The 27,772-nt window shown below is 39.0% G+C and overlaps 1 protein-coding gene across 7 annotated transcripts; it reads left to right on the top strand.

Moving 5' to 3' along the window:
• The first annotated feature begins 78 nt into the window (after nucleotides 1-78).
• LOC117417118 (ubiquitin carboxyl-terminal hydrolase 33-like) lies at nucleotides 79-27,772 on the top strand. 7 transcript variants are annotated; one of them, XM_059034963.1, is made up of 24 exons: nucleotides 79-342; nucleotides 9,747-9,878; nucleotides 10,380-10,433; nucleotides 11,567-11,629; nucleotides 13,941-14,090; nucleotides 15,289-15,388; nucleotides 15,730-15,799; nucleotides 17,064-17,177; nucleotides 17,487-17,565; nucleotides 18,414-18,837; nucleotides 19,160-19,291; nucleotides 19,547-19,659; nucleotides 19,907-20,079; nucleotides 20,204-20,298; nucleotides 20,929-20,962; nucleotides 21,458-21,503; nucleotides 21,710-21,890; nucleotides 22,628-22,757; nucleotides 23,357-23,526; nucleotides 24,048-24,129; nucleotides 24,256-24,364; nucleotides 25,167-25,269; nucleotides 25,929-25,997; nucleotides 26,546-27,772. In XM_059034963.1, the coding sequence occupies exons 2-24, from the start codon at nucleotides 9,798-9,800 to the stop codon at nucleotides 26,701-26,703; spliced, it is 2,730 nt and encodes a 909-aa protein (XP_058890946.1). In that variant the 5' UTR covers nucleotides 79-342; nucleotides 9,747-9,797; the 3' UTR covers nucleotides 26,704-27,772. The 7 variants fall into 7 exon arrangements, with proteins under 7 accessions (XP_058890946.1, XP_058890944.1, XP_058890950.1 ...); XM_059034961.1 differs by having other exon boundaries at nucleotides 15,289-15,412; XM_059034967.1 differs by having other exon boundaries at nucleotides 80-342; nucleotides 20,228-20,298; nucleotides 22,631-22,757.

Here is a 27,772-nt window from a genome sequence, read left to right as displayed (position 1 = left end):
GCGTTGGGCTGGGCGGGGTTCTTACTTTCTTCCACTAGGGAGCGCAGCAGGCAGATATTAAATATTATGACCCGCTGTAGAAACTGCGCCAGGCGTCGCTCTAGCAACCATTCTCCTTTCTAGTTGTTTTGTTGTAGAACCGGAAGGCGCTGAACGTCACTCAGCACAAGAGGAGGAGGAGGAGCAGCAGCAGAGGAATCTGGGAGGTGTTTTTTTTGTTTTAAACGTTCTATATAACGAAATTCTTAAAAATGTAAAACCGAATATTGTCAGGAATTGGATTTCTAAAACCAACACCGCGACCACAATAAACGCAACGACCTTGATTCCGTATTTTATAAGGTAAGCACTCCTCGGATTGAGCTGGTGCAGTAGAAATATACACTGTACAGTACAGCCAACAATTGAATCAATTTGAAAATATGAAAAAAAAAAAAGTTAACACATTATCATATTTATGTGTTGCCTTTTTATTGTATTCTTTCAAGTAAATATTCTATGATTTGTAAACGTGTGGATTCTTTCGATAACCGTTGTTCCGTTGAATCAGGAAAAGAAAAAAAGCCCTGTATTTAAAATATCAATTATGTGTAATGGGTTGCTGTCACTGATTTTTTGAGCATTAACCCACACTAATCGTGGATGTTTTCCGATCAAATCAGCATGTAATTTGTTGTTTAGGTCGTGTTTTGTTTAACGCGATTGACAAAATATTAAGAATTGGACATTTGTCAGGGTTCCTTGCGCAGGTGTATGGCGTTGCTGTCAGTGCCTCTCTTGTTTTGCGTTTTGTTCCGCCTGCACCGCACACACAAGTCAAGTACTTCATATGCATGTTTGCTTAGAGAGATGCCACTGTTTGAGCGAAGGTACTGTAACCCACCGAATGATTAACCAATAGCTTACCGTACAGTCCATTTGTACATCACGATGGGTATGGTAAATGCAGACTTGGGTAATGATTAGCTCATGCACTTTGTCTTTGTGGTATATAATGAAAACAATTCAGAGATCTCGGCTGATAATTATTTGGTGTCTTTGGAAAAATAACCCTGTTGGGGTATCGATTTTCTGAAAATAGTATAGCATTATAATACGTCACCCCGTGTTGCTAAAACTGGTTCATGTACCTGTACTTTATTTTTTCATTAACATCCTGACAACGTTTTACACGTATAACTTTAGTCTGTTTCAAGCGCTTTTGAAAATGGCCTCTCTAATGCACTGATAGTGTAAGGATTTGTGCCCACATTGTCAAACAGGTAACACAGCAATAACGATCCATGATGTGATATAGAAAAGCCAGGGCACTTATGTTTTTATTTAGGACAGATCTCAAAACCCATTGCACTAAATATGCCATTTCGAAAAGAGATTTGAAACAGACTTTAAAGTTCTAAGTGTAAAAGTTGTCGGGATGCTAACAATGAAAAGAGAAATGACAGGTATGTTATTTAAACAGTTGTTCAGTGGTTAAGATGCTCTCTTGCAGTGTGGTTGGTTGCCCAGCCTCCGCCCTGTTACATTTTACAGGACAATGTGGACTTCAGTCTCCAGTGCAGCCAAACAAACATCTGTTTAAAAAGAAATAATGCATAAATTGTGTGTTTGTGTTACACTGAAGTCTAATGCAAACTCAATAGTTTTTGTTGAGGGCTGTATCCTTTTACACAAGTCTGATCATTAAACAGTCCAGGGTTTGACAGTCATCTGATATTGTTGACTCTTCCAATGCAACAAATATAACATTTTCATGGAATGGCCTGACATGTTTCTGACCTGTTACTGCTGCAACCCCTGTTTGTGAGTTATTTATTTGATCTATATTAGAGGTTGGCACGGGTACCCAAAAACCCGGGTTAAACCTGGGTTTTAAATTAGCCGACGCTATCTGGGTTTCGATTTATTGATTTGGAAATTTAAAGAAAATGTAGAACACATGACAACACAGTTGTAAGCGCAGGTCACTGGCCGGCGTACTAAAAGACAACATTAAAACAAGCTTTTGCATCAAGCCTTTTCTTAACTGACAGGATATCAGTGTTTTACAGAAAACAATAACACAGCGAGCGGCAAGTAGCTTACACCTCAATAATATAATATGTCCTGTGTCTAATGATAGATGAGCTGTTCGTTGGGGCGTTTTGAGTAAAATGATATAGTTTGTGTCCCACTGGACTCGTTTCACAACTCAGTAACATCTGTTGGTCTGCCTCTGTTCTTAGACCCCCTCAGTTTCAAGCAGACTGTCAGATATGTTTATTCTGTGATGGCATTAATAATTTATTGGGTTACATTTTTTAAGCTACAGTACACAGCTAGAAGAGGAAGAAACATTTTGAAGATATGTGAGAGAAACAAAATATTACTTCATAATAGAAAATATGGAAAAACATATTCAGTTTTCTATGACCATACATACAGTAGCAGGTGCAGTGTGTACAGTAGTTCTAAAGTGGGTTATATTACAGGGGCTTGTGATTTTTATTCATTTAACTTTATTATAATGACATTGTAAAAAGTTGTCAAAATGTCATTGGAACAGAACCACACCTATTGTGTAAATGACACATTACAGTTGTCAACACCATGGAAACGTGCCGTGTGTCACTATGACCTACACTCATACACATTGCAAGGTCATTTTTTTTTAGGATACCTCTGAGACTTCAGTCATCTTCCTTGGATTAGGAACAGCACCATTACTAGCTCTCAGTCATATGGATGAGTTTGGACTGATTCTTGTTTTTTCAGCTGATTTTCTTTCTAGTTCTTTGTTGAAATGTAATCGATCAGTTGGCTGTTGATGTCCTTTGCAAGGCTAGGACTAGGTTTGAAGTGCTGGAATTGGAATCCTTTCTAAAGAGCAGCACTAAGTGTTTGGCACTCTAGCCTGGCTTTGTAGTGTTTTAATAGAAGTTCCCCTTCATAAAGCGGGTTTGTTTTATAAAACGATCATATTAAAATAAACAGTTTAACTGGAAGATAATCGATCTATGCCAATTAAACTGTCCGCCAGTAAAGCAAAACTTCCGCTATCCTGAAAATATCCAGCTGTAGGAAGCTCTAGTTTGATGTCTTGTTTGTAGGGCACAGTGTTGATATCCACTCTTCACTGTGGCAGGTTCCCAGAGTTGGGTATATTTATCCATCGACTCTGTTGCATTTTAAAGTTGGTTCTGCTAGAAAAACTATTTTTGGGGGGTGAGTGGGGTGTTGACAATACAGAGTTTCAGACACCATGTATTACCTCCTATTGCATGTAGTAGCAGGAGGAACATGCCTCAAATAGTGGTTGGTGCTAAAGCTTCTGCCAAAAAAAACAAACAAAGGCAGCTAAACTCGGAAAGAAGGAACATTGCCAAGCTATATTGGAGCTGTATTAGCTGAAAGCTAATGGGATTTGAATAGTGAATGTGTTTTTACTGTATTACAGGCATTCACAATTCATACAGAAGCACGTTCTTATTTGCCTTGAATTGAGTCAAGCAGTGTCATGTTGTAGATAAGTTGTTTTCTGTCTTGTTTTTCCAGAGAATGTGATACTGTGGATTGTAACAACAGGAAATGAGGTTGAAATTGCAGACTCAGCTGACCTTTGATGTACTGCTCTGTATTATCCAGTTGTTGTTCAAGGGAAATCTCCTGGGTTAGACTGTTTGCTGTTACAGCCTGAGATGTTGCCCAGTGACCACTGTCTAATTAGTTTTTGCAGTGAAGCAAGCATAATTAGCTTTATTTTCCTAAGATTAAATATATTGGCCTGCAGTACTGTGCACATATTCTGTAATAGGCTACTGTACAGCCATCTGAAATCCACATGTTTATTAATCTACTGTATAAGTGTATTTAAAATAATTGCAACCAACACCATTGCGAAAAGGGCTGCCCACTTTTTACTTTTTTGTTTTCGAAAACTTTGGTTGCAGTAGAAGAGGGTGTAACATATCTATGGCTGACCAGTGACAAGCATTGAAACGGCTCTTTGCTCTCTAGGACTGGAGCCCAGGAATAATAATAATAATAATTAAAAAAAAAAAAAAAAAAAAAAAAAACTCAACTTGCTTGGGTCATCATAAGAGATTGGTATTTTACATTCTTTCTCAGTTGGCTGTTCAATGGAACATGCTGCAAGGGCTGTATCAAATGAAAATATTGATAAAAATAGAAGGGTATTTACTGTAAATGCATGCTAATATTTAATTGTATGTGTGCATGGTTGGGTGTGTATATTCATGTTGATCCCTGAACCCTCATAGTAAAATAATCCCCTGTATATTTTTGATGGAGATGTAATGGTTACCAGTCTGTGATAACCTTTGCTTTGTAGAGTTGAGTAGATGCAGTGCAAATCGATGAAAGAGTTGCATGAAGGAAAAACTGCAGTGTGAAACTGGGGATTCATTGGCCATGATTTCTGGGCTTTGCAGATTCTGTGTTAATCAAGGTTTCCCTGCTACTGTTTGAATGCAGGGGGTTTCTGTATCAGAGACTAGCCTACATTCTTTCAGGTGTTAACATGCACTTTATACAATATCAAAACAAGTTTTTTTTTTTTGTTTTTTTTTGACTGTCAGTACAGAGAGGAAGGACGATGCTTGTTTCTTTGAGCCATGTGTTTTTTTTTTTTTTTCTGTTTGTTTTTTTTTTAAGAACAGTACAGTATACGGTATAATGTGGATTGCATTCCTAAGCTGACAGCAGTCTTAGCATCCGTGCAGAACCATATGGTTCAGTTTACTACAGGGAGATGAACTTAGAAACAAAAAAAACAGAGACTCAAAATATACAAAACTGATCACTGTAGTGGAAAATTCCATGGTGCTTAAATAACAAGGAGTCATCTCCAGAACTGTGGCTTAGTTCTCATGCCTGCCACTGTTCAGGAAGTTCACTGAGGTGTCCCTTGGTGTATGAAATATCACTCGAGCAAAGAAAAGAACTGCATTGTTTTGTACACTACTGTCCTCCGAAGCATGTGCAGTCAGCCGACCGCTTTTTTTTTTTTTTTTTTTTTCACACTGCGGACTCACCATGCAGCCACCCAAGAGCTACAGCGTCGGAGGACAACGCAGCTCTCGGTCAGCTTACAGGCAAGCCTGCAGGCGCCCGGCCAGACTACAGGGGTCGCTGGTGCGCAGTGAGCCGAGGACTCCCTGGCTGACCTAACCCTCCCTCCCCCCGGGCGGCGCTTGGCCAATTGAGCGCCGCCCCCTGGATCCTCGGTCGGCAAAGGAATAGCCTGGACTCGAACTCGCAACGTCCAGGCTATAGGGCACATCCTGCACTCCACACGTAGCGCCTTTACTGGATGCGCCACTCGGGAGCCCAGTACACTACTTTTTAAGGCCTGTAATTAGGCATATTTTATTTTATTTTTTATATATATTTGTGTGTGTACACGCAAATATTTCAATGCATTATTCAGTTCTACAGTACTTGTTTTCTTTCTTCATTCCAGTTTTCATATTTTTTGTTTCATAATATATGTTATTAGATTTACAATCTAGGGGTATGGGTAGTTTGAAGAGTTTCTAAGGGATTCATATTATAGCCTAATAGTCAAGGTTGTAAATACCAGACATGCACAGCACATAAATCAATGTAGTGAAAGCAGTCTTGGCGTAGGTTATAATGGGTGCTATAAACATTAGGTAGAACCTTCAGGCTGTGCGCTTTTCTGTTCATAACATTCCTAGCATTCTAAGAAAACACTGCTTTGTTCAAATTATGCAGTGTACTTTATGAATGTCAATTAAGTTTCACTACATTCATATTCCTGGTTTATGTGCCTTTTGAAAGCCAGCAAAAAATGAATTATTAATTTTGGGAGCGTGAGATTTCTGTACCTTCATTAACGTGGGCTAGAGGGCTGTTCAGCTACAAATGAAGTGGTGAAAGAGAAATCAATTTGCTATTCCAAATCCATATCTTATTCACAACCAATAATAACGTTATACTATACATTATTTTAACATGTGTACAGGTGGAGGTAAAATGTATCTTATATCTGTTTCCATTACTTGCATCATAAATTACGCACAGCAAAATGATCAGAAGTGTGATGAGAATGTGACCTGTTTGCACTCAACAGAGGTGACTGTTGCTTAAAGTTTATTGAAAGTTGAAAGTTATGTCATGTGGCGGACACTAAAGACCTAAACGTGTGGCACAGTTAATGATTGTGAATCTGAAGAGCTTTTGTTTTTGTGATGGATACATTGCATTGTTCTCCTTGTGGATAAATTGCTGAATGGTAAAGTTTCATCCGCAGAAAATATTACTGAACAATGAGGATTATTTTGACGCTTTGAAAAGCGACACAAAAAAAACAGTGCTCTCGACCTCCTGTTGTGGGTCGGTAGATCAGTTCTATCAGATTGGAATGCCACTGAATGTAGGCCTACTGTACCTTTGGTAAATCTGTTCTTGTTCCTGTTAAAACTGTATTGTACTATTACGAACAGAGTATATCAGTAAACCATGTTGTATGTTTATAACTGTGTATGTACAGTAAACGGTTAAAGAGAGTTTATTAGGTGTCTTTATTAGATCTAGACAGTGCTGTAGAAGCAATTTGGCAATGGCAGTTTTAACTATAGGCCACAAACCAGGACATTTTAAGAACATTCTAGAACGAGAAAAGGCCTTTCGGCCCACCTGTGCTCGCTCGCTTAATGCAAGCGTGGTCCATTAGCACTCAGGAGAGGAAAAACAAAATTTAAACATAGATAGATAATCACAGTATGTGTTTTGTGCGTATTTGTATGTGGGTTTTTTTCTGTACAATTTGTGTGTAAACGGTCAATAATATTATTAGACCACAGTTTTATAGCAACTGATTATGCAGCAAAATATCTGACCGGTACATCTTGTAGCTCATATAGTGATATTTTTCGTGTATTAAAGACTGAATCAGCAAAACAAAGCACACAAAAATAAAATAATCAACAGTCATATTAAGTAATTGTGCAATGCGACTATCGCTTCCTGAATCAGTTGTATATGCTAGGTTTCAGATCGATCTTCTAAGGCAATGCATAAGACGTTTTTCAATGCTAGAACATATACTCGATGTATTTCATACACTTCGAGTGAAAAAGACGACCTTACATAGAAAATGTTGGTTGTTTTTTTCTTTTTTTTTTATATAAATGTTATACAATGTCATCTCTGCTGTATGGTTACTGACTCAGGTATATGATTGTACAGTTTGGCCTGTGAAAAGGGAACAGAGTGCCCCGGACTGGATGGTCGGGTAATTTTAAATTTGAAAACTTCAACCCGTCAAAATGACTTTTGTGGCTAGTGTTAGGTGGTATACGTGAATAAAATATTGTAACAACCCCTGGTCTTGAGGCTCAAAGCAGGAAACGGAGACGGGATTCAGGCACTAACAAAACTACTTTATTAATTAAACAGGGTCCGTGTCTGGGTCAGGACCACACCACAAAAACAATAAATCCTTCCTCCTGTCTTTATCGTAAGAACTCGCTCGCTCTATTCCACACACACATACACACAGCTTCCGGCTGTATCAGTCCTCTCACACACAGAGAAGAGAGCGGACCACTACTCTCATGGGGGGTGGCAGAGCAAGGGCATCTAGATGACACGGTCTCCACCCAACAGCGGCTCGCACACCGTATGGCCCCTGCCCGGAACAATAATGTGAATGCACAGGACCAGATGAAACAAAAGTCTGCCAACCTGAATTGACCAGGTCGCTACAATATATTGAACTTCCATTCATGAAGAGATATTATTTACATGTTTTCAAGTACTTTAGTAATAAATGAGTGCTTGAGTAATTATAATTATTTTGAGTACTCGAGTACTCTAACCCACCCCTACTTTCGAACTGTGTCTATTCTTTCGGGACTGTAACCCTTTGTTTTGGATCAGTTCAATACACATTGCTGTTTATTGAATGGGATTATTCTTTGCGGTCGTATTGTATAATTTTAATATAACTTCTCTTGATTTGAATTGAACTATCTTGGCTATAACCTAACATTCTAATTGTCTTTTTTATAGCTTCTCCGCACTGTCTAGTTGTCTTAAGAGATTCATCCACTACTACCCCCCCCCCCCCCCCACCATCCTTTTCATACATAGCCTCCTCTATTTTGTTACTATTCATGCTTGCCTCTAATGTTTTTGCACCCCATGTCATCTGCCATGCCTCAGCCCAAGCTTGAATCTTATCTAAATCTCTTTGTATTATTAAAGTTGCTGATTGGGAGTTGGCTACCCCTCCCAGTTTTGTGTCGTCTGCAGATTTGCATAGTTTACTGATTATGTCTTGGTCCAAGTCATTTCTATAGATGAAAAATAGCAATGGTCCCAATGCTGATCCCTGTGTACCCCACTTGTTATGTTACTCCAGTTTGACATCTGGCCTCCAATTAATTATAACTCTCTGCTTCCTATTGTTTAACCAGTTATGAATCCATGATGCTACTGTACCATTTATTCCTACTGATTTAATCTTTAGATATAGCCTTTCGTGCTGTACTTTTTCAAATGTTTTTTGAAAGTCTAAGTAGATTGTCATACGCACTATCCTAGTCCACTTTAGTAGTCATCTGAAAGAAATCTAGTAAATTAGTTAAACAAGATCTACCCTTCCATGTTGGCTGTCACTTATAGTATTATTACTATATAAATATTTCTCCATTTTGGTCCTTATTGTAGTTTCTATGATTTTACATATGATTGATGTTAAACTTCTAGGTCAAATTTGCTTTTCACACTGTACACCCCAGGGCTACAAACTCACTCACATGGGCTGATTTGTCTAAGAGATATGACTTTGGATAGTAAAACCATTTTTCCTTTATTATCAACCTCAGTTAGATACTGTACTAGCGTCTGAAATCCTCCATTTAAGCTACAGTAAAATCAATTAAAAGTATAGATAAGCATGAAATGGCATAATGTAACTGCCTTAAACTGCATGAATGTAAAAAGGGAAGCATTGTGCTTTGATGCAGGATCCTCAGTTTGGAAGACAAACAATGGCACCATTAATACTCTGACGGTACAAAGCCTTTCTTTAACCCCTGGTGTTTTGTTCTTAAGAAGGACCTGCTGAGTGCTGTTGAAACACAGCACAGCCATTTCAATGTAGAACCATTTGCTGAGCTCATGTATGTACCGTACAGAGCCTGCACCTCTTCATGCCTTAATGATGGTGTTTTTGCACACGGTTACTGAAACATTATTCCCAGGCTTGTGTTGTTGGTGTCAGGCATCAGTGACGCTTTTCTAATGACACACTAAAAGAAAAGAATCTAAGCGACACTACAAATCCACTATAGAATATTTCAAGCCTCTTGCGTAGTTAATGTATTAACATTGAGCAAAGTATATGTTTATGGCTTAGATTTTCTCTACTGTGGGTGGTACTGTATTAGGGTTCACTGTGTATCTATTGAGATCTATCTTCAGGGCACAGGTGACCACACATTACTGAATCAAAAAACATTTGGCCAATGAATAGATGTGGCAGTATGGGGTAGCTGGCATTGCCACTGCTTGTCTTAACAAGCCTTTAGGAACCAATGCAAATTCAAGCGCTTTAAGTGTCAGGCTCTGTGTACAGTGCTTCTGCAGTCAGGTGCTGTACCAGCGTAAGCTTATTTTCCTCCACTGCAGTTTCCAAAGGCAGGCTGACAGGTGCAGCTCTCTGAAGGAGGTTGTTGCCATGCCTTTCCCTCTCACAGTTCTACTTTTACCCACAGGAAGTCCCTGTTCCCTGGAGCGGCAGGTGCCTGGAACTCTCAGCTGGCAAAATGTCACCCATCGGCAATGACTGCCCGCATTTGGAATCTGTGGGCGAGATCACTAAAGAAGAACTGATCCAGAAATCACATGTGAGTGACCTTTCTTTACTGTTACTGGTGGTGTCATACTTTACGATATTGACCATAGTGTAGTCTAGGGCTGTAAGTTAGACTAAAATAATATTATTTACCTGGGTTCTTTCGATTAGGCTTTAAATCAAGCACCTAACCTCTTTGTCAGTAACCAGCCTGCATTGCATTTATTATCCGAAGTCTCCCAGTACAGTTTAATACATAAAGCACAAAACATTATCTTTGTCATTTTAATCAAGGTTGAAATTGTATTTTGTTATAAACAAAGTCATTCCAGTAAATTTGAACTAATATGTGTTACCATCTTTTCATAGGTCTCACATTTTCCTATATAAAAGGCACACTATGGTAAATGTGTAGGTCTATTTTTTTTTTCTAAACAGTATTTTTTTGAATAGCCGCTACAGTAGTTAACTAAATTTAGTGATCGCTCTGTTCTGTCTTTGAGCTGTTTACAATACTGCTTGTCTAAATGTCACCTGTCATCTGTGTTTACAGGGAAAATGCCAGGATTGTAAAGTTGGCGGTCCAAACCTTTGGGCATGTTTGGAGGTGAGTAAATATGATGAAAATGAAGAGAAGAAAATTCTGTAAGTAGACAGTGGTTCTAGGAATCTTGTGCATTGCAACTTCTTATAACATGACAGAGAAAAGAATACAAATAAATGAGAAACTTATTTAGTGTTCATACAGCTCAATACACTTGTTCTGTAATGAAACCCACATTAGTTGAAACTTGACAACCAGTTATAAAAAAAAAAAAAAAAAAGATTTCTTTTTTTTTTAATAGTTGTATCATTTTATTGTATGTTTACTTAACAAATAACTACAGTGTGCATAGAGTGTACAAGGAGATAACAGACAAGGAATTGATCTGATGGTTTGTATCTGTTTGTGGCAAAGTGGTTAACAGTGTGCAGGTGGTCAATAATCAGACAAACAACGATAATCCAGGTGCAATGAAGGTTTACTTGTATGGCTAACAGCCTGATGGCAAACAGCATTAAACAATAACAATGTTAATGAAGCAATACAGTGGTGTGTATTGCTTATTTATAATCCGTGGGTTTGCTCCGAAATAAGTCCCATTTCATTCACTCACACGTAACACATACACAAACACCAACTGTAGTGCTCTCGTGCTCGTAGTGAATACAGTTCTTTCATGACAGCAAAGTGCAGAGATGTTGATCCGGGTATATATTAATAACGACAAACAAAACAAACACTCACGATACGTTTTTCACACAAGTCACAGGTCCTTCCAGGTTGTTCTCTAACCAAAACGAAGGAACAGATTACGTCGCTTCGTCCCCTATTTAACCGTCATACATGACCCCTTAGTAAATGATTGCAGCCGCTCCTCCAATCCACAGCTGCAACATCATTTCCCTTCCGTGTCGATGAGTTAGTGCACCAAAGCTCTGCCCCCTTTCTAGATGACCGACTTCCTTTTAACCCTGGGAATGAAGTGTCAGGCCAAACAGTCCAGGGCACTCTGTTCCTGTTACTTGGCGCCCTCACAGATTGGGAGTGAGATTTACCACCAAGAATCATTCTTTCTGTCACACTGTTTTAATGTTACAGGACAGTCTACCCGTGCTGTACCACACAGGGCTTGATGCAGACTGTAACTCGTTCGCAGCGTTACTGCTGTTATGACGTTTTCATTTTACCCTTGACAGAACGGCTGTGCCTACGTCGGCTGTGGAGAATCTCACGCTGATCACAGCACGGTTCACTCCCAGGTGAGTACCCTGGCCTAATACTGGGGTTTGAGTGATGATATCCAGCCGGGGTGCAGGTATGCTGCAGGGATGGGTGAAAGCTGTTTTAAGTAATTGTCTGATGCACTGAGGTAACATGAAGCCACTTTGTGGCTTGGAACTTGGTTTCAGGCTACTGCATGTTACACCAGGAGAGACTTGGGGTTTGAACCAGGTTTCAAGCCACTGTTCCTGAAGAAGTGGCTTTGTGTTCTCTCGGCTTAATTGACAGGCAGAGTGTTACCCTGGTAGCAAAGAAGAAGGTTGCCAGGCAGGTTCAAAGAAACAGTTACAAATGTTGTATAATGCCCCCCCCCCCCCCCCCCCCCCCCCCCAAAACAAAAGTCAACGCACACAGGTTTCTGAATCCTGAAAGACCAGAGCTGTGCAAGTGTTTAGAATTGGAAATGAACAGAATGGCAATTGCCAAAGCAGGGGTTAGTGCTGATGATTGGGTCCTTAGAAGGTGAGGGACACACAATGGCTTCAGAACTGGAGGAAAAGTAATATGCCGAAGGAGATGCAATATTTAATTAGAATAGTTTCAACCTCGTGGTATGACCCAATTTTCAAGAAGTTATGTAATTAAATATGCTTCCATAGTAATACTGTGACTAACTAATTTTATCTTGCATCTTCAGTGTTGCAGCAGTAATCAGGAGATCGTGCCTTTAGCTGCCAATAGCCATAACTAGGCTTGCATGCATCAGATTACTTTAAGTGGCCAAGTGTAGGAACTGGGATGTCATTTTAGGCTCATTCACACATGGTTACAGCATTTTGAAATAGCTTTTGTGTGCACGTGGCTGGCTCATCGAGAGTGGGACCATCGTAAAGGGAATTGCATTTGTGTCTTATGAACATTCTATTGCCATAGGGCAGTGGTGGGCAATTCCTGTCCTGGTTGTTGTTCCAACTGTACCCTAAATTACTTAATTGGACCAATTAAGTGCTTATTAGAAGATTAATTGGTCCAATTCATTCATTTAGGGTACAGCTGAAACAAAAGCCAGGAGGGACACTGGCCCTCCACGACCGGAATTGCCCACCCCTGCCATAGGATGTACTTCTCTTATCTAAATGATTTAATACCAAAGCAATGGAATAGAAACATGTAGGTTCATTGGTTAATTACCATACAATAACTTATTTAAAGCACAAATAAATCAATAGCAGGGTTATACAGCATAGCACAGATTTCACCTGCACAGAACCGTTTACCATTAATCACAATGGTGACTAGGGGTGTTTTTACCAACTTTAACATCATCAAAAATACAGTGGATATGGTCTTCATTGGAGCAGGTTTGTGAGTGTTGGTATTACAATCGCAGAGAGCTTATAGAAACCCCTGGGCACTTTTCTTCTATTGCCAAACTGCTATGCAGTGTTCAGAGTGCCAGTACAGAGACAGTGTGAGTCATTTCACAAGGTGTCACTTTGGATTAAATGTAATGCTTGGTATTCACATGCAGCGCCCAGGGTCACCTTCCCACTGCCAACATATTGTGCTGTAATTCAATAGCGTGTGCTGTGACTGCTGTGTCCACACATCATAATTACATAAAGTGAGGTTATTTGCTCTCGTAGACCAATAATTAAAGGGAATATGGCTCTAAGGAAGTTGCATACGTTTTGACATAAAACTGCAAAAAGTCAAGTAAACAAATATCTAACAAAGTTCTTATTTTCTTGTTGCTGTTTTATATCTGAACGTGTTGGTGGTGTCAAAGTACTACTCCATCTCCATTTGAATAAAATTGAGTTTTTGTTGCAAAAAATCATGGTGAGATATTGAAAAATGAACAGTAGAAAGAACCTGAGGTGGAATTTAGCATAATCACATAGACCACTGTCGGCCCTGCTGTCTGAATGTGTTGAAATTCCTTTCTACATAGCCATTAAATATTAAACACTCAGCAAGACTCCATACAGACTATAGATGATTTAGAGCACACATAAAGAGCAAGCCATTGCAATCCAGAAAAAACCCGAAATACATAGCTTACTGTTTGAAAAGACTTGTGCAGGCGATTTTATATGATATCTTATAAACAAGCATGTCAGTGACCTGCATCTCCCACCATGGCCTACATGCATCGTATGTGAAAATAAACGTTTGACAGAAAAATACCGTCCTATACCGCCAGATTTTCATTATGTGTGTCTTGGTTCTGTAACAGAACAGGTAACAGATCAGGCCAGCAGTTTGTTTTATTGCAGTACAAGCAGTAACCTGCGCTGTTTACCAGGGTTCTCTTCATGAAGACTTTTCCTTGCTTTGTCTTGCTAGGACACCCGGCATAACCTGACTGTGAATCTCACCACTCTGCGAGTCTGGTGCTACGCCTGTGGAAAAGAGGTGTTTCTGGAGAGAAAGCTTGGACCCCGCTCCCCGGCATCATCCACTAAACCACACACACTGATTCAAAATCATGTGCAGGTACAGCCTTCGGTAGAAAACTGCCTTGTGTTTCATATGGTCCTCAGACATGCTGATGCCACACAGTTGTGAGCCATTGGCATTTTCAATGTCTATGCGTCTAGTATATGCATCTTCTTTCAGCGTAACTTAAAGTGGAAGTTCTTTTTTGCTTGGCTAAGCTGCAGTGTTTAAGTAATCTTTACACAGACTAGAATTCATTTTATTAGTTTATTTATTTTATATTCAAAACGTTTTTCATCATAGGTTAGCAAACTGGGCTTGTAGTTTTTTTTTATTTTTTTTTTTAAATCACTGTACGGCAAGAAGACGATCCTGTTAAGTTAAAGTTGCTGTTTCCTGTTGCCAAATCACTTCCTGTGCTGTTGCTTGTAGTCAGGCAAGATGAACTACAGCACAGGTAAATGATTAAATAACAGTTATGAACAAGTATAAAAAAATGTACTTTCTTTTTAGATTTTTTTTTTTGCAAGGTAAACCTGAGATGTTTTTAAATAGAAAGAAATCTAGGTACATACACCATTTGAATCAAATGTACTCACAATAAGTGATAGGTGCCCATTTATAAATTAATTGCAAAAATAGATATATGATTTACATTACTGTCTGCTTTTGTTATCATACTATGATCACTGAGGGTATGGGTTGTGGGTTTAGATTTATACATGTATGAATGTTAAAGTTATATATTTGAGAATATGTTTGTATTACAAGATTGTATGTTATTTTAAATAAACATTATTTTATTATGTTTATTGTAATAAACATATTTATAAAAACAAAAAAAAACAATAAATAAGACGACCCGTGACAATGCTGCCAATCTTAATAATAATACTCTAAGGGAATGTGGTCTGTGGGTTACGGTTTGGGAATGAATCTTTAAAATAATTAGTTGCTCTCGTACCTCTGTTTGTGTGTAACTATAAAGGAAAAGCACTAATATTTTCACAGGCATCATTCTGGCTATCCCTTGTGAAAGGAAATCTAATAACATCTGATATTTTTTATCCATTAAAAGGTTGCCATTTTTTTTTTCAGATATATAACATTCTTAGCCATTGTACATTGGTGCTATTTAAAAAAAAAAAATCTTAGATTACCACCTGTCTGATGATGCACGCAGGTTCTCTCTGTTGACCAATGTGTCTTTGTCTAGTTCATTTGGTATGTGTTTGTGTGTTTGTGATTACATCAGGATACCAAAGTCCCTGGGAGCCCAGCACTGAAGCTCCCTCAGGCAGCTGTCTTTGATGACCTAGATACTGAGATGGAAGAAGATGAATTCAGAACAAGAGGTAGTCGCATATCATTTCCACTTGGTGAATATATTTTTTATTATGCAAAACTCTTCAGAAAACTAACAGCTTAGCACCCCTGATAATGAGCCATGCCATGCCCAAGAATACAAACTTATTTTTTGTAAAGTTGAACTAATTCTTACTAGCTTTAAAAATCCCTTTTGCAGTTGGTAACTTGTCAGTTCAGAAGCTTTAAATGAACTAATACGAATAAAAAAAAGTCCCTATAGCGAAGGAAAATGATGAATCTCTCCCAAGATTGAAAATGGCTGTGCAAAAGTGTGTATTGTACTGTCTCTTATTTCTGATTATGTATTTGTTTTCCTGGTTTCCTTTAGGTCTCACTGGATTGAAGAACATTGGGAACACGTGTTATATGAACGCAGCTCTCCAGGCACTTTCAAACTGGTAAGAATCTTTGCTCAGTTATAGCTAAACAAAAAAGAATGTTTACATTGCCATGGCTGTTGCAACTATCCCTAAAGACAGTTAATGATAAGTCGGGGAAATTGGCCCTTCCCCACCCTGAGGTACATGTACATTATACGGCTTGTGTGACTATTTTGAACAGTGGTGTAGGGTTAACTTATGAAGGTGCTGGTGTTAGAAATTATAAAGCCTAATAAAGCATTCATTTAACCCTTTTAAGGTACAAGGGACATATGTGTCCCACAAATAAAATGATGCTAACTTTCTTATTTTTGCAATGAGGTGCACGAAACAGGGTTTAAAGTGTAATGAAAGGCTGGATCTGGTCATCCAAATTGTCAGTTTCCTTGTGATACTTGAGTCGCTCTCAAATGTAAGAATGTAAGAAGAAACCATTTGAGCAACCGCTCAATTCCTTGTGTACTTTAAGGGGTTAACATGCTTTACATTTGTGATGAGCCGTAGGTTGGTGTTGCACTCCGTTAAAATTCCTTTTGTCATTCCAAACTGAAGTGATGTTCCACTTTGCCATAGTTTATATGGTGTCAGCAATTTAGAGAATAAACAGTCTTGACATAAAAATGACTTGCAGAAGGGCAGATGATAAAAATGCTGAGTTTGTCCTTTTATATATGAAAGTATTGATTTCATTTTATTGAACGTGATTATCCCAGAAAACATTGTACCTTGTGACCAAATTGACTTTTGATGCTCAGAAAGGGTACCTCAAGTCAACAAATAGTGGTTAAGTAGGTTTTTAAAACTGTACCAGCACCTGAGCTGACATTCCAGTGGACACTTAATGATTGCCTGTTGCTGAGAGAGAACTGTGCAGAAAACAGATGTAGCTGATTAACAGTCATGCACGTGGCTTAATTAATATTAAAAGGTTGTCGTTATCAGGAAGTGACCAGAATTTGCATACATTAGCATTTGATTAGCCAATGCAAATTGCCTCTGCATGTAATTGTAAAGCAGGTTGAAGGTCCATTAGGTTACTGTATTGCTAGGTCTTGCACATGATAAACAATAGTAATGTTATCTTTTTATTTTAATTTAGATTACAATGACCATGGAATCCAAAACAACTGTGATCAAATCTGTATATATGTAAACGAAAATAGTGCCATCATCAACCTTTACAGTTGCAAAAATCTTGTGGAAATGTCTACTGACCCCTGGCGAATTCGGTGCATTATCCTTTACTGTGGTGACTTTATTTCAATAACATTCCTTCTTCCAGCCCGCCTTTGACCCAGTTTTTTGTGGACTGCGGTGGTTTGGTGCGCACTGACAAGAAGCCAGCTCTGTGTAAGAGCTATCAGAAGCTGGTTTCAGACATCTGGCACAAGAACAGGTAAGGCATCACACAAGTAAAGGGCATGGTCACATTATTAACAAGGGACTTTACAAACCTGGCCTGTGCACTATTCTTCTCTTTCTGCTTGCTTGCTCCCATAATTGGTTATTGTGTGTCTTGATTAATGCCTTTGAGACACAATAATGATCACATTAATAGTAATGATGCTACATGTTATAAGAGTTATAATTGTGTAAATTAAATATACATTGTCAGCTTATCTTGTTCATAATTTCTGCATAATATTGAAAGGTGAGCATTGTTTACTGTAGTTTAATGTGTGTGTATATATATTTTATCTTGCAGACCTGGATATGTTGTTCCAACTAACTTGTTCCAAGGAATAAAGGCAGTTAATCCAATGTTTCGTGGATATTCACAGCAGGTTAGTTAAAGTATAATGGAGGGGAGTGTCTCTATCCTTTTAGCATTCTTATTCTTTGGAATATAAGTAGGCCTCTAGCAAGCAATGACAGCAATTACTGTATGCTGCCTAACAACAAGTGAAATGAACTCATGCTTTTATTGCATAATTGCTTTTAGTGCTTCACAGTAATCTCTTTTGAAAACCCTTTTATGCACTAATGATGGTAATGCATGTCTGCAGTTATTTTTTTCTGAAATTTGACAAGCCTGTTTGCTGTATCTGGAATACATTTGTATGACGGTACATCCCCTGGGTGGTTATATTTGATGGGCTACAACGGTCAAAGCAACATCTTTTTCAGATTTATTTATTTAAATCTGTAAACCTCAATGGTCCTCTTAGATTCATTAGAAGCTGCAATATTGTTGTCAAGGAAGTGGATCTCTGAATTGTTACGTGCAGATAAGCAGCAGTTTTTCTAAATGGGGAATAATAAATTAGTAGAAAGAATGAAAACCTCAGAGCAGTCTTACATTTTATAGTTGTTTTAGCTCTGCAGCACTGATGAGAGAACTTATAGCCCTACACACACCATGGTACTAAAGTCAGCATTGTTGGTAACCAGCTTTCAGTAATTGGCCTTGGTGCCTAAGATGTTGGTTGATTTCATGTGCCAATAGTGTGGATTGTTAGCAAACAATTATCCCTGGCCTGCCGTACTCTTGATGTATACCGAACAATAATGTTAGTAACATCAAATCATTTCCCAGCCAAGTACAGTTGAAAAGATAACTACATTGGTTAAGATGTGTTCTTGAATGGTTTGACATATTTCTCGATGCTGTCGGTCTGTCCACCTTTATCAGGACTCACAGGAATTTCTGCGCTGTCTGATGGACCAGCTTCACGAGGAGCTGAAGGAGGGCCAGGGGGAGCTGGACGAGGGACCTCCGGCCATCAGCATGGACGAGAACATGGAGGAGGACAAAAGCCAGTCCGACAACGACTTCCAGTCCTGTGAGTCGTGCGGGAGCAGCGACAAGGCCGAGAGTGAGACCAATGTCAAGCTGCTCACAGAAGGGGCCGTTGAGGCTGAGATGCTCATCTCCGATGAGGTGAAGAACCACGTGAATAATAAAGACTGGCAGAAAGAGAAGAACCTCATTAACAAGCTGTACCGAGCCAGCTCGTCCGAGGACTTGGATAAAGACATTGACACGGCGGCTGAAGCCACCCCCATCATCAGCAACCAGGGAACCGTCAAAGTGCAGATACAGAGCAGGCTGTCAGGTAATTTTCATATATATGTATATATATAAGTTTTTGCTCAAATTATTATTATTTTTTTCTTTTTTGGGGGGGTAAGTTTGAAGGTCCTTATCTGAGGGGAATTGTCCAGTAGGTTTAAAAATAAATGCCTTTTAAATAAAGTTCCAACTTATAAAGTCAGGGCAGAAAAAGTTGAACTAGATTGTTACCTACAAGTGTTGATTTAACATACTGAACCATCAATATATAATTGTCCCCACTGAATATACTTACTGTTTTTAAGTTGATCTCAGGCTAATTGAATGAATGTATTGAAGCCCTTTGTTTTTTCTCTTTTAAAAAGACTGTTTCCCTGATGTGCACGTAAACAGTTCCTCAAGGCCCCACAGCCCCTTGCCCAATGAAGGAATCCATTCTAAACTTTCCAGTAGCCCCCCGAAATCTACTTCTGTCTGGCCATCTTCACACAAGAAAGGTATTTCTCTTTTCTTTTTACATTGACTTTGAAACTTGGCAACCAAAGAAAACAACTGGGGGAGATGTTCTGTTGCTGCCTAATTGAAATAGGTGCTCTACTTAAGTGTTTTCATCTGTCATGTTTTATGTTTGTCACTAGAATAAAAACAGGGACTTGATGGGGTTTGTGAGAGAAAGAAAGGAAGAAAAAAACATTGATTTTTTTTTTTTACCTGTTCTATACTTGTAATTCTGTTTTTCTTTTACCTGTCAGGTGCACCATTTTCCTCTCCGAAGAAGACGACGCAGAAAAAGTACAGGAGTGTAATTTCTGATGTGTTTGACGGCACTATCGTCAGCTCAGTGCAGTGTCTGACCTGCGATCGGGTAAGCACAGCAGAGGGCCTAGAAGAAGATTTCCTAAGAACTTTAAAGATGATTGCTGCATTTCTTTACGAAACATTTTTTGATCCTTGGGCATTTATATACACCGTTACCAGATATTGATATTCGTGCAAAATAGTGAACTTGTAGATGTGCTGCATACCCCCCCCCCCCCCCCCACCGCCCATGGCTGTAGCAGGCTGAATATTACATGTTGCTCTGTTTTGTGTGTTTCTTGTATTGCCTCTAGGTATCTGTCATATTAGAAACCTTTCAGGACATCTCCCTGCCAATCCCAGGTAAAGAAGACCTGGCCAAGCTCCATTCCTCCACACATCAGACTTCACTGGCCAAGGCCGGCTCCTGTGGGGAAGCGTACGCACCTCAGGGCTGGGTATCGTTTGTGATGGAATATATAAAAAGGTACGGTGTCCACTGTGCAAGCTGCATGCACAGTTACATGTATCTTGTTCTTCTTGTGTACAGTACATGTTGCTGCTGCACTGGCAGGGTATTTGGGGGGCTTCTCTTGTCAATAATATTCCAGGTTTGTTGTCTCCTGCTCTCCTAGCTGGTTTTGGGGTCCTGTGGTAACCCTGCAAGACTGCCTGGCTGCTTTTTTTGCAAGAGACGAGCTCAAGGGTAAGTTAAAGCGTGCTTTGTTTAATATTTTTTTCACACAGAACAGGTTGTAAATATATGGGAACGCATTACAGGGATAGTAATAACTATTAGAAAGGTTTCTATACACAGTAATGCATAGTAGCAGTATCTGGAATACTTACTGACATTGCCCCGAATTACAGCTGCTGTTCTGTTTGTTTTATATAGTTTATGACAGATTGCCTTCTGGTCACAGGTTTTCCTTCTTCAAATAAATACTTGACATCCAGGGTGCGAGAAAAAGCCGTAGTGTGTGTGTTTATTATTTACAATAACTAAAGAAAAATAAAGAAAACAAAACCTAATCCGATCTCGGGTCCTATCTAAACGGATGCTTTCCCTAACTAATAACGAGGCAGGCTAAGCCAAATCTTAATCCAAATACCATTTTCCAATATTTTGTTGTCCAGTTTCACAGTAATAATAATCTTGTCGCTTGTTCTCTGTCTCCAGCTCCCCAGCCAAAACTCCTACCATTACCCTCAACCACACACTCACAAACACAGACATGTATTGTCTTTAAAGTAAAGTACCTTAGCATGCAGAGCTGAACAACTAAATATATGGACTGTACCACTGGGTTTAATAAAATGTATTCTTTCTTTGTAGGGGATAACATGTACAGCTGTGAAAAATGCAAAAAGTAAGTGCGTACCTGCAGATTTTGACAGTGTGAATGAGTCATGTTATTATTGAACAGTAGTTCTTGTGTGAATGTGTCGCATTACCCAGAACAAATGTATTTCCTTAGAAGTAAAACTATGAGCCGGTTTTTGCTGTGCTTATTTCTTGTCTAAGGAGATATTAATCTTTACCCATGTGTAAAATGAATCATTATGTACTACATCAGATGTTCTGTTTTGATTGCTACACCTAAAAGCAGTTCTATTCTACTTTGTTTTAATAATCCATTTTTAGAAAAGGGGAAGAAAGCCTTTAAAATACAAAGTTTTGCAATACAATAAATGGTCTCTGGTCCAGTCAGTGTAGCTGTTGACAGGATAAAATTATTGTGGTCTAGTATGTCTTAGAATGTGCAGTTCCCACAACACTGCTATTGAAGTACATGAGAATTGTACATCCTCAATGTTAACAGCGATGATATAAGGAGATTTTATTTTATTATTTTCCTCCATAGGTTAAGAAACGGAGTTAAATTCTGCAAAGTACAGAGTCTTCCAGAGGTAGGTACTATAGCAAGGATATACTTGTTTCATGAAGCTTATTGGCCAATTCAAATGTCTTATGAGTTGTATTTACTGGAGACAAACATATTTAGTCTCTAAAGACTTCCTGGGGGCGATGGACAGCCTTTTGCATCTCCTTATCAACCTTATGTAATGTGCTTTTAGTTAGTCTTCTATCCTTTTATTTTTTTATTTGCCTACAGATTTTATGCATTCACTTGAAGAGATTCAGACATGAGCTCATGTTCTCAACCAAAATTGGCACCCATGTGTCCTTCCCTCTGGAGGGCCTGGACCTGCAGCCGTTTCTCGCCAAGGACTGCGCTGCTCAGACCACCTCCTACGACTTGCTGTCAGTCATCTGCCACCATGGGACAGCCAGCAGTAAGTATCACTAATAGAAACGCGGTGGAACTGGCTTCCCTTCCAGGGTGTAGTCCTGCCATGCACCCCGTGTCTGCCGGGTTAGGCTCCGGCTCAGGCTCCGGCTCACCGCGACCCTCTATAGGATTAAGCGGTTACAGATAATGTATGGATGGATGCTCTACATACATTGAAAAATACACGACAGTCCTGGTGGAGCTGTGCATGCTGCGTTTACAGAGATGGATTCATTGTACCTTAGAATAGTATGAAGTCCAAAAAGGAAAGGCTAGGTTGCACCATGGGGAAATAACTAGCCTTTCATTTTTGAATGGCCTCAAAACTTCCAGCCTGCCTGGCATGGCTCCTCTTGAGACTCAGGACTTCAGGGGAAGTTCATGTAGCCCCTTCCTGAACTGTACACTGCAGGAGCCGGTCACATTGTCCCTCAAACTAGAATTGTTTTTCTCCATGTTCAGCACACAAAATGTGTTTATGTTGAATAAAAATGCTAATCACTTTGTTTCATCCATTTATCACTTAGTAAATCTGAAGCTGCTCTATGCTGTCTGGGGCTTCCATCTGCAGGCTGTCCTCTGTTGCAGAATCCTTCCCACACCCTGCAGCAGCAGGAAATGTTCTTTTTTAATCCCTAGCGGTGGCAATTTACACATGTGCACTGCATCCAAACCGTAATTGGCTCTCCTGCTACCAATAAAGGACTATGATTTAGATCCTTCTGTTTTCCAATTCTTTTGTAGGTGGTCATTACATAGCTTACTGCAGAAATGATCTGAACAGCCAGTGGTACGAGTTTGATGATCAGAGTGTCACCGAGGTGTCAGAATCCAGTGTCCAGAACGCGGAGGCATATGTGCTCTTTTACAAGTACGTATGAAATGTTACCAGAGCACTTGGCTAAGTAGATGGACTCTTGCATTCAATCAATTCCAGGTGATGCTTTAGTCTTGTAATGGGTTCAGAATGCATTGCTTTCAGTGGTAAACCTATGTGGACGATACAGTTAAGAGAGTGATTGTTTTCATTTTGTTATCACCATGGGAATAGTGAATGGAATTCTTTTGAAAGCACTCTCAAGTAAAGAGGATCTATATGAGAATGTTCAGAGCTACCAGCTGCCCATTGTCTTGACCTACACTGATCAGCAATAATGACTTGGCAAGGTTAGGTTATGCATGTCCATTCTTATTGTAATGAGATTTGGAAACAATCGATTAACAACGGTCTACAACGCTATCCTCTGTTTATAAAGAAGGAACGACTGTGGTGATGTTAATGATGGTTTCAATTTCGAAATGGTTTAAGAACAGCACTAGAAAGAAATAATTTTTAGGAACTCTTCCGTTCCATTATATATTTTTGATGGCAGGTTGTGATTGCATGTGGACACCCTGTGTTAGGATTGCTTTCATCGCTACCCCCCACACCTGCACATAAATAACATAAACTTCCTGTGTTTTGTGCAGAAAGAGCAATGAAGAGGCCCAGAAAGAGCGGCGGAAAGTCTCCAGCCTTCTGAACATGATGGAGCCAAGTCTGCTGCAGTTCTACATCTCCCGCCAGTGGCTGAATAAGTTTAAGACATTTGCTGAGCCTGGCCCAATTTCCAACAATGATTTCCTCTGTGCTCATGGAGGTAGGGCTCTATTCCCATTCATATTCAGCTTTTAACTCATTCCCTTGTAGGAACCACGCTTTAATCTGAAAGAGCACTGGATAATTGTTACTGGATTTAACATGGGTGCAGGAAGCTAGCTGAGGCTCTGTCTTTAGCTAGTTTTGTAAATGGGAAAGTTTTTTATGTTGATAATGTGTGCATTAACCCTGTATTGCTAAATGTTGCTTTATGGCAACATTTAGTTTTTTGTTTTTTTCCGTTTGTTCCATAAGTTGGCTTCTGACTCTTCCCAAACCAGTTACTCAGTTTTAACTTTCTGCAGATGTTTTGAATGAATATTATAATTTATAAAAATACAGAAAGTAAATTATGGATGTTTTTTTTTTTTACCAGTTCTTATGTTACATGTTAAAAAGCGAATCCCTGCTTCCTTCTGCATGAAGTTTATAGTGATTTTATCATTAGCAGATTGTATCACTTTACATAGTAGCCACAGCTATTTACACTTTCTATTGCTGTGCATTTTGTTTCCCCCATAGGTGTACCACCTCATAAATCTGCATATATTGAAGATATTGTTTTAATGCTGCCACAGAATGTATGGGACCATCTATACAGCAGGTGAGGCTTGCATCTACCAGTCTTATATGGGAGACGTTGCACTGATGTAAAACGTTCCTCTTAGAATGACCAGTCACCTCTGAAGTACTCTTTGTCCTTTCTGATTGTTTTTCTTTGTACTCTTAGGTATGGAGGAGGACCAGCTGTTAACCATCTGTATGTGTGTCACACTTGCCAGTCTGAGATTGAGAAACTAGAAAAAAGAAGAAAAATAGAACTGGATATGTTTGTTCGGGTATGAAGTATCTAAGAATTGTGTGTGTGTGTGTGTGTGTTTTTTCTTTCTTGTCATGCAAGCTAGTGTCCCAAAAAATGAGGGGGTGAAGGTATCGAATTTCTTTATTCTTCAGCCGTAAATGTTTTTGCACACATTTCTGCTGCTGTAGCTAAAGCTGCTGTGAATTTAGTATGCGGACATCAAGGATTTATGTTTAGTGAACACTGAGAGAAATTGGCAGGAGGTAGTGTGGATTACTGCAGTAGCTGCAGAATTGCTTTGCTGTAATCTTGCTCAGTCGAAAATGATGGGAACATCATTCTAATCTGGCAGTACTGGAGAGTCGCTGAAAATGGGATTAGATGTTATACCTTTTCTTTTTGTGATGAGAACACTGATCACACATCCGTCCTGAAAATGAAGCAAAAATAATACTTTGTGGCACCAAAGTTTAGAAAACCAAGGTAGTCTGGATAAAGGTGCTTTGGGAGGCTCAGTCGATAATGCACTGTTTTGCCCACACACATACACAAAGTATGGCTTCCTTTTGCTTTGTAGTTAATTCAGTGTGGTAAAGTAAGGCCTTCGCAACCTATTCCTACTCCTGGGACATTTTTCTACTTTATTACAGTGTTAAATATAATGGGTTTGATTTACGTTTTGCAAATGAACAAATATTCCAACATGAAAATACCAGCAATAAATATGTTTTTATAGCCAGTGTGGCCATCTACACAGAACCCCACACACGCAGATAAGGAAACTGCCCGTGCTAATATATAAAGGTAGCACAAGATAATGGATGCATTTCTGTCAACAGCTGAACAAAGCATTCCAGGAAGAGGAAGCCCCTGCAGTCATTTATTGCATCAGCATGCACTGGTTCAGAGAGTGGGAGGGATTTGTCAAAGGCAAGGACAATGGTAAGGCCCTCATGCACATGCTCTCAATCTTGGTACTGTTGAGACAAAGATGTATCCAAGATGAAACTTTAACCTGGGTGTAAGTTGGTTATAGACAGCAAAAGCTTAGTCACGAACAGTATTTTCAGCAAGTGTTTTCGCTGGTGCCATATGCATAGCTCTTGTTGTTCAGCCTTGCTTATGTACATTTATTGTGGCAAACTGGACTGCTGCTGTATTTATACACAATGTAGTTTCCATTACTTTGGTCTTTGTTGAAAGAGTTCAAATCTAATGTTTTGGAAGTGCTGTGTTATTTACCAGATCCATTATCGCATAGAAAGCATCTCTTTAGGTATTAAAACAGAGAAAGTTGTTTTTATAGCTTAGTAAAATAGTCTGAAAGAACTTGTGTTTTTATTATAACCATATGTAGCTTACTTGTGCCAGATACATTACATTGATACCATATGCACTTGTGGTGCATTAATCAATTATGGTAACAAATGTTATGTTGTGGTGATGCATTCTATTAATATACAGTTCATCCGTCAAATAACTTTTTCTGGGGATTCATAATGTTTAGCAGTAGAATTGTAAAACTATTCATACATCGCAATACGCGTTACACTCCTGTGATGATCGAATGGTAAGAATCTGTTTGTCTCTTGCTGTGTTAGAGCCTCCTGGCCCGGTTGATAATACAAAGATTGCTGTGAACAAGAGTGGTCATATTGCATTAAAGCAAGGTAAGGTGGTTAAGATGAATGTACATAAATATCATTTTCTTACAAGGCATCAATTGCTTACTTAAAGTGCAATCCAACTGCTGGATAATTCACCACGTGTCCTCATTGTGGTCTGTTATCTAGCAGGTAATGCCTACCTGTGCATAATGCATCTGTTAAATCATTGTATTTCAGCTGAATCTATTGTCTATATAAAAGCTGTACAGTATTTGCAATGCTTTCTAAGAACACCACAGTGTTGAGGCCACATTTCTGTAAATGGTCCCAGAGACCTGTTTAGAACATGACCCCTACAGATAATGCCTGGACCTCTCCCGAATCTGAATAAGATCACAAATAAAACAAAATGCTCCCTCCGCCCTGGAAAGGTTTGATCCTCCATGATACTCTTGAGGTATATTGTCACTGCTCGTGCAAGCCATGCTCTGTGGATAAAAATACTTTAGACTACAGTGTTGTCAAGCCTTTCATGAACACCAATAACAATTTGTCCAGTTCAGTTACAGTAGGGGCTGTTCATTGAATTTTTCACTGTTCTAAATCCACAGGAGCGGATTCTGGACAGATCTCCGAAGAAACCTGGAACTTCCTGCACTCTATCTACGGCGGGGGTCCAGAGGTTACTTTGCGCCCCAATATTGCGCATCAAGAATCTGAAACCTCCCAAGCAGAAGAGAAAATCGAGATGGAGACCCGTGCCATGTAGTTTTACACACAACAGGCAAAACAAATTACACTTTGCACTTAACTTTCCCAGAAAGACTCTTTCTTGTTATTGTAAATTATAGGGGCATTGTTATTTTTGACAATCAGTGGAAGGAAGACATACCATATGTCTGTACTATGTGTATATATATATTAACTTTATACACCCCCCCCCCCAATAGAAAGTAGTCTAACATGCTGTGTTGAAAAATGCACTGAGCTACTCTGCAGCCATTCTAGTCGAACAGTGTAATGGTGTCCCTTAGCAAACCAGATGGAGTAAAAATCAGTTAATTTAATCCCTCCTAATATTTCTGTAATGTATATTGCATAAAGTTCAATTAACAATCTATATTTAAGCAACTACTGTCTAAGAGAACAGTAAAATAAATAAAAAAACAGTAAAAAAACAAAATAATTCAATTGTGTAGTATTTGAAACCTAATGAACAAAATCAGGTTATTAAGGGATACCAAGTACTTTCTCAGTAGTCACAGGAAAGAACTGTCTTGTATTGCAGATAAAGAAGCAGCACCTTACACATCTGATGCCTGCAAATAGGTTTGAATGTACTGGTACTTCCATTTTCAAATTGTTTTCCCAGAAGACTCACATTTCTTAAACCAATGACAATAGAAAAGTCTGGCAACTGTTTTTTGACAGCATGCTTAAAGGAAAAACAAAGTGACTAAACTGTGGCCTACTTCCAAGTCATTTTTATGTTGCATTCATTTGCATGTAAATACAGCTTGCTGACCTAATGTACACTTGAGCAAATTGCAACTGCCAAGTCTGTGAAAAGGTATGTACAGAATACATAATGATTTATCCAGTCTGGTATTTTCAACTGTTGCATTCTGAAATGAGGCATTCTTCTATGTATCTGGGCATGATGATTCTTATATGTTACAATTCGAGGTGGGAAAAACTGTTCAAAACAACTCTAGTGTATGGGGGGGAAAAAACAAAACATGGAATGCTTAACAGTAAAATACAGTATGTTCTGTCTGTTACTATTATAACCTAATAATAATTCAGAAAGTTACGTCAATAAAAAAGTGACCAAAACA

The sequence above is a fragment of the Acipenser ruthenus genome, chromosome 12 (genome assembly GCF_902713425.1).
Source record: "Acipenser ruthenus chromosome 12, fAciRut3.2 maternal haplotype, whole genome shotgun sequence".
Lineage (NCBI taxonomy): Eukaryota > Metazoa > Chordata > Actinopteri > Acipenseriformes > Acipenseridae > Acipenser > Acipenser ruthenus.
The sequence above is the reverse complement of the archived record's forward strand: the minus strand, read 5'-3'. Positions and strand labels throughout refer to the sequence as shown.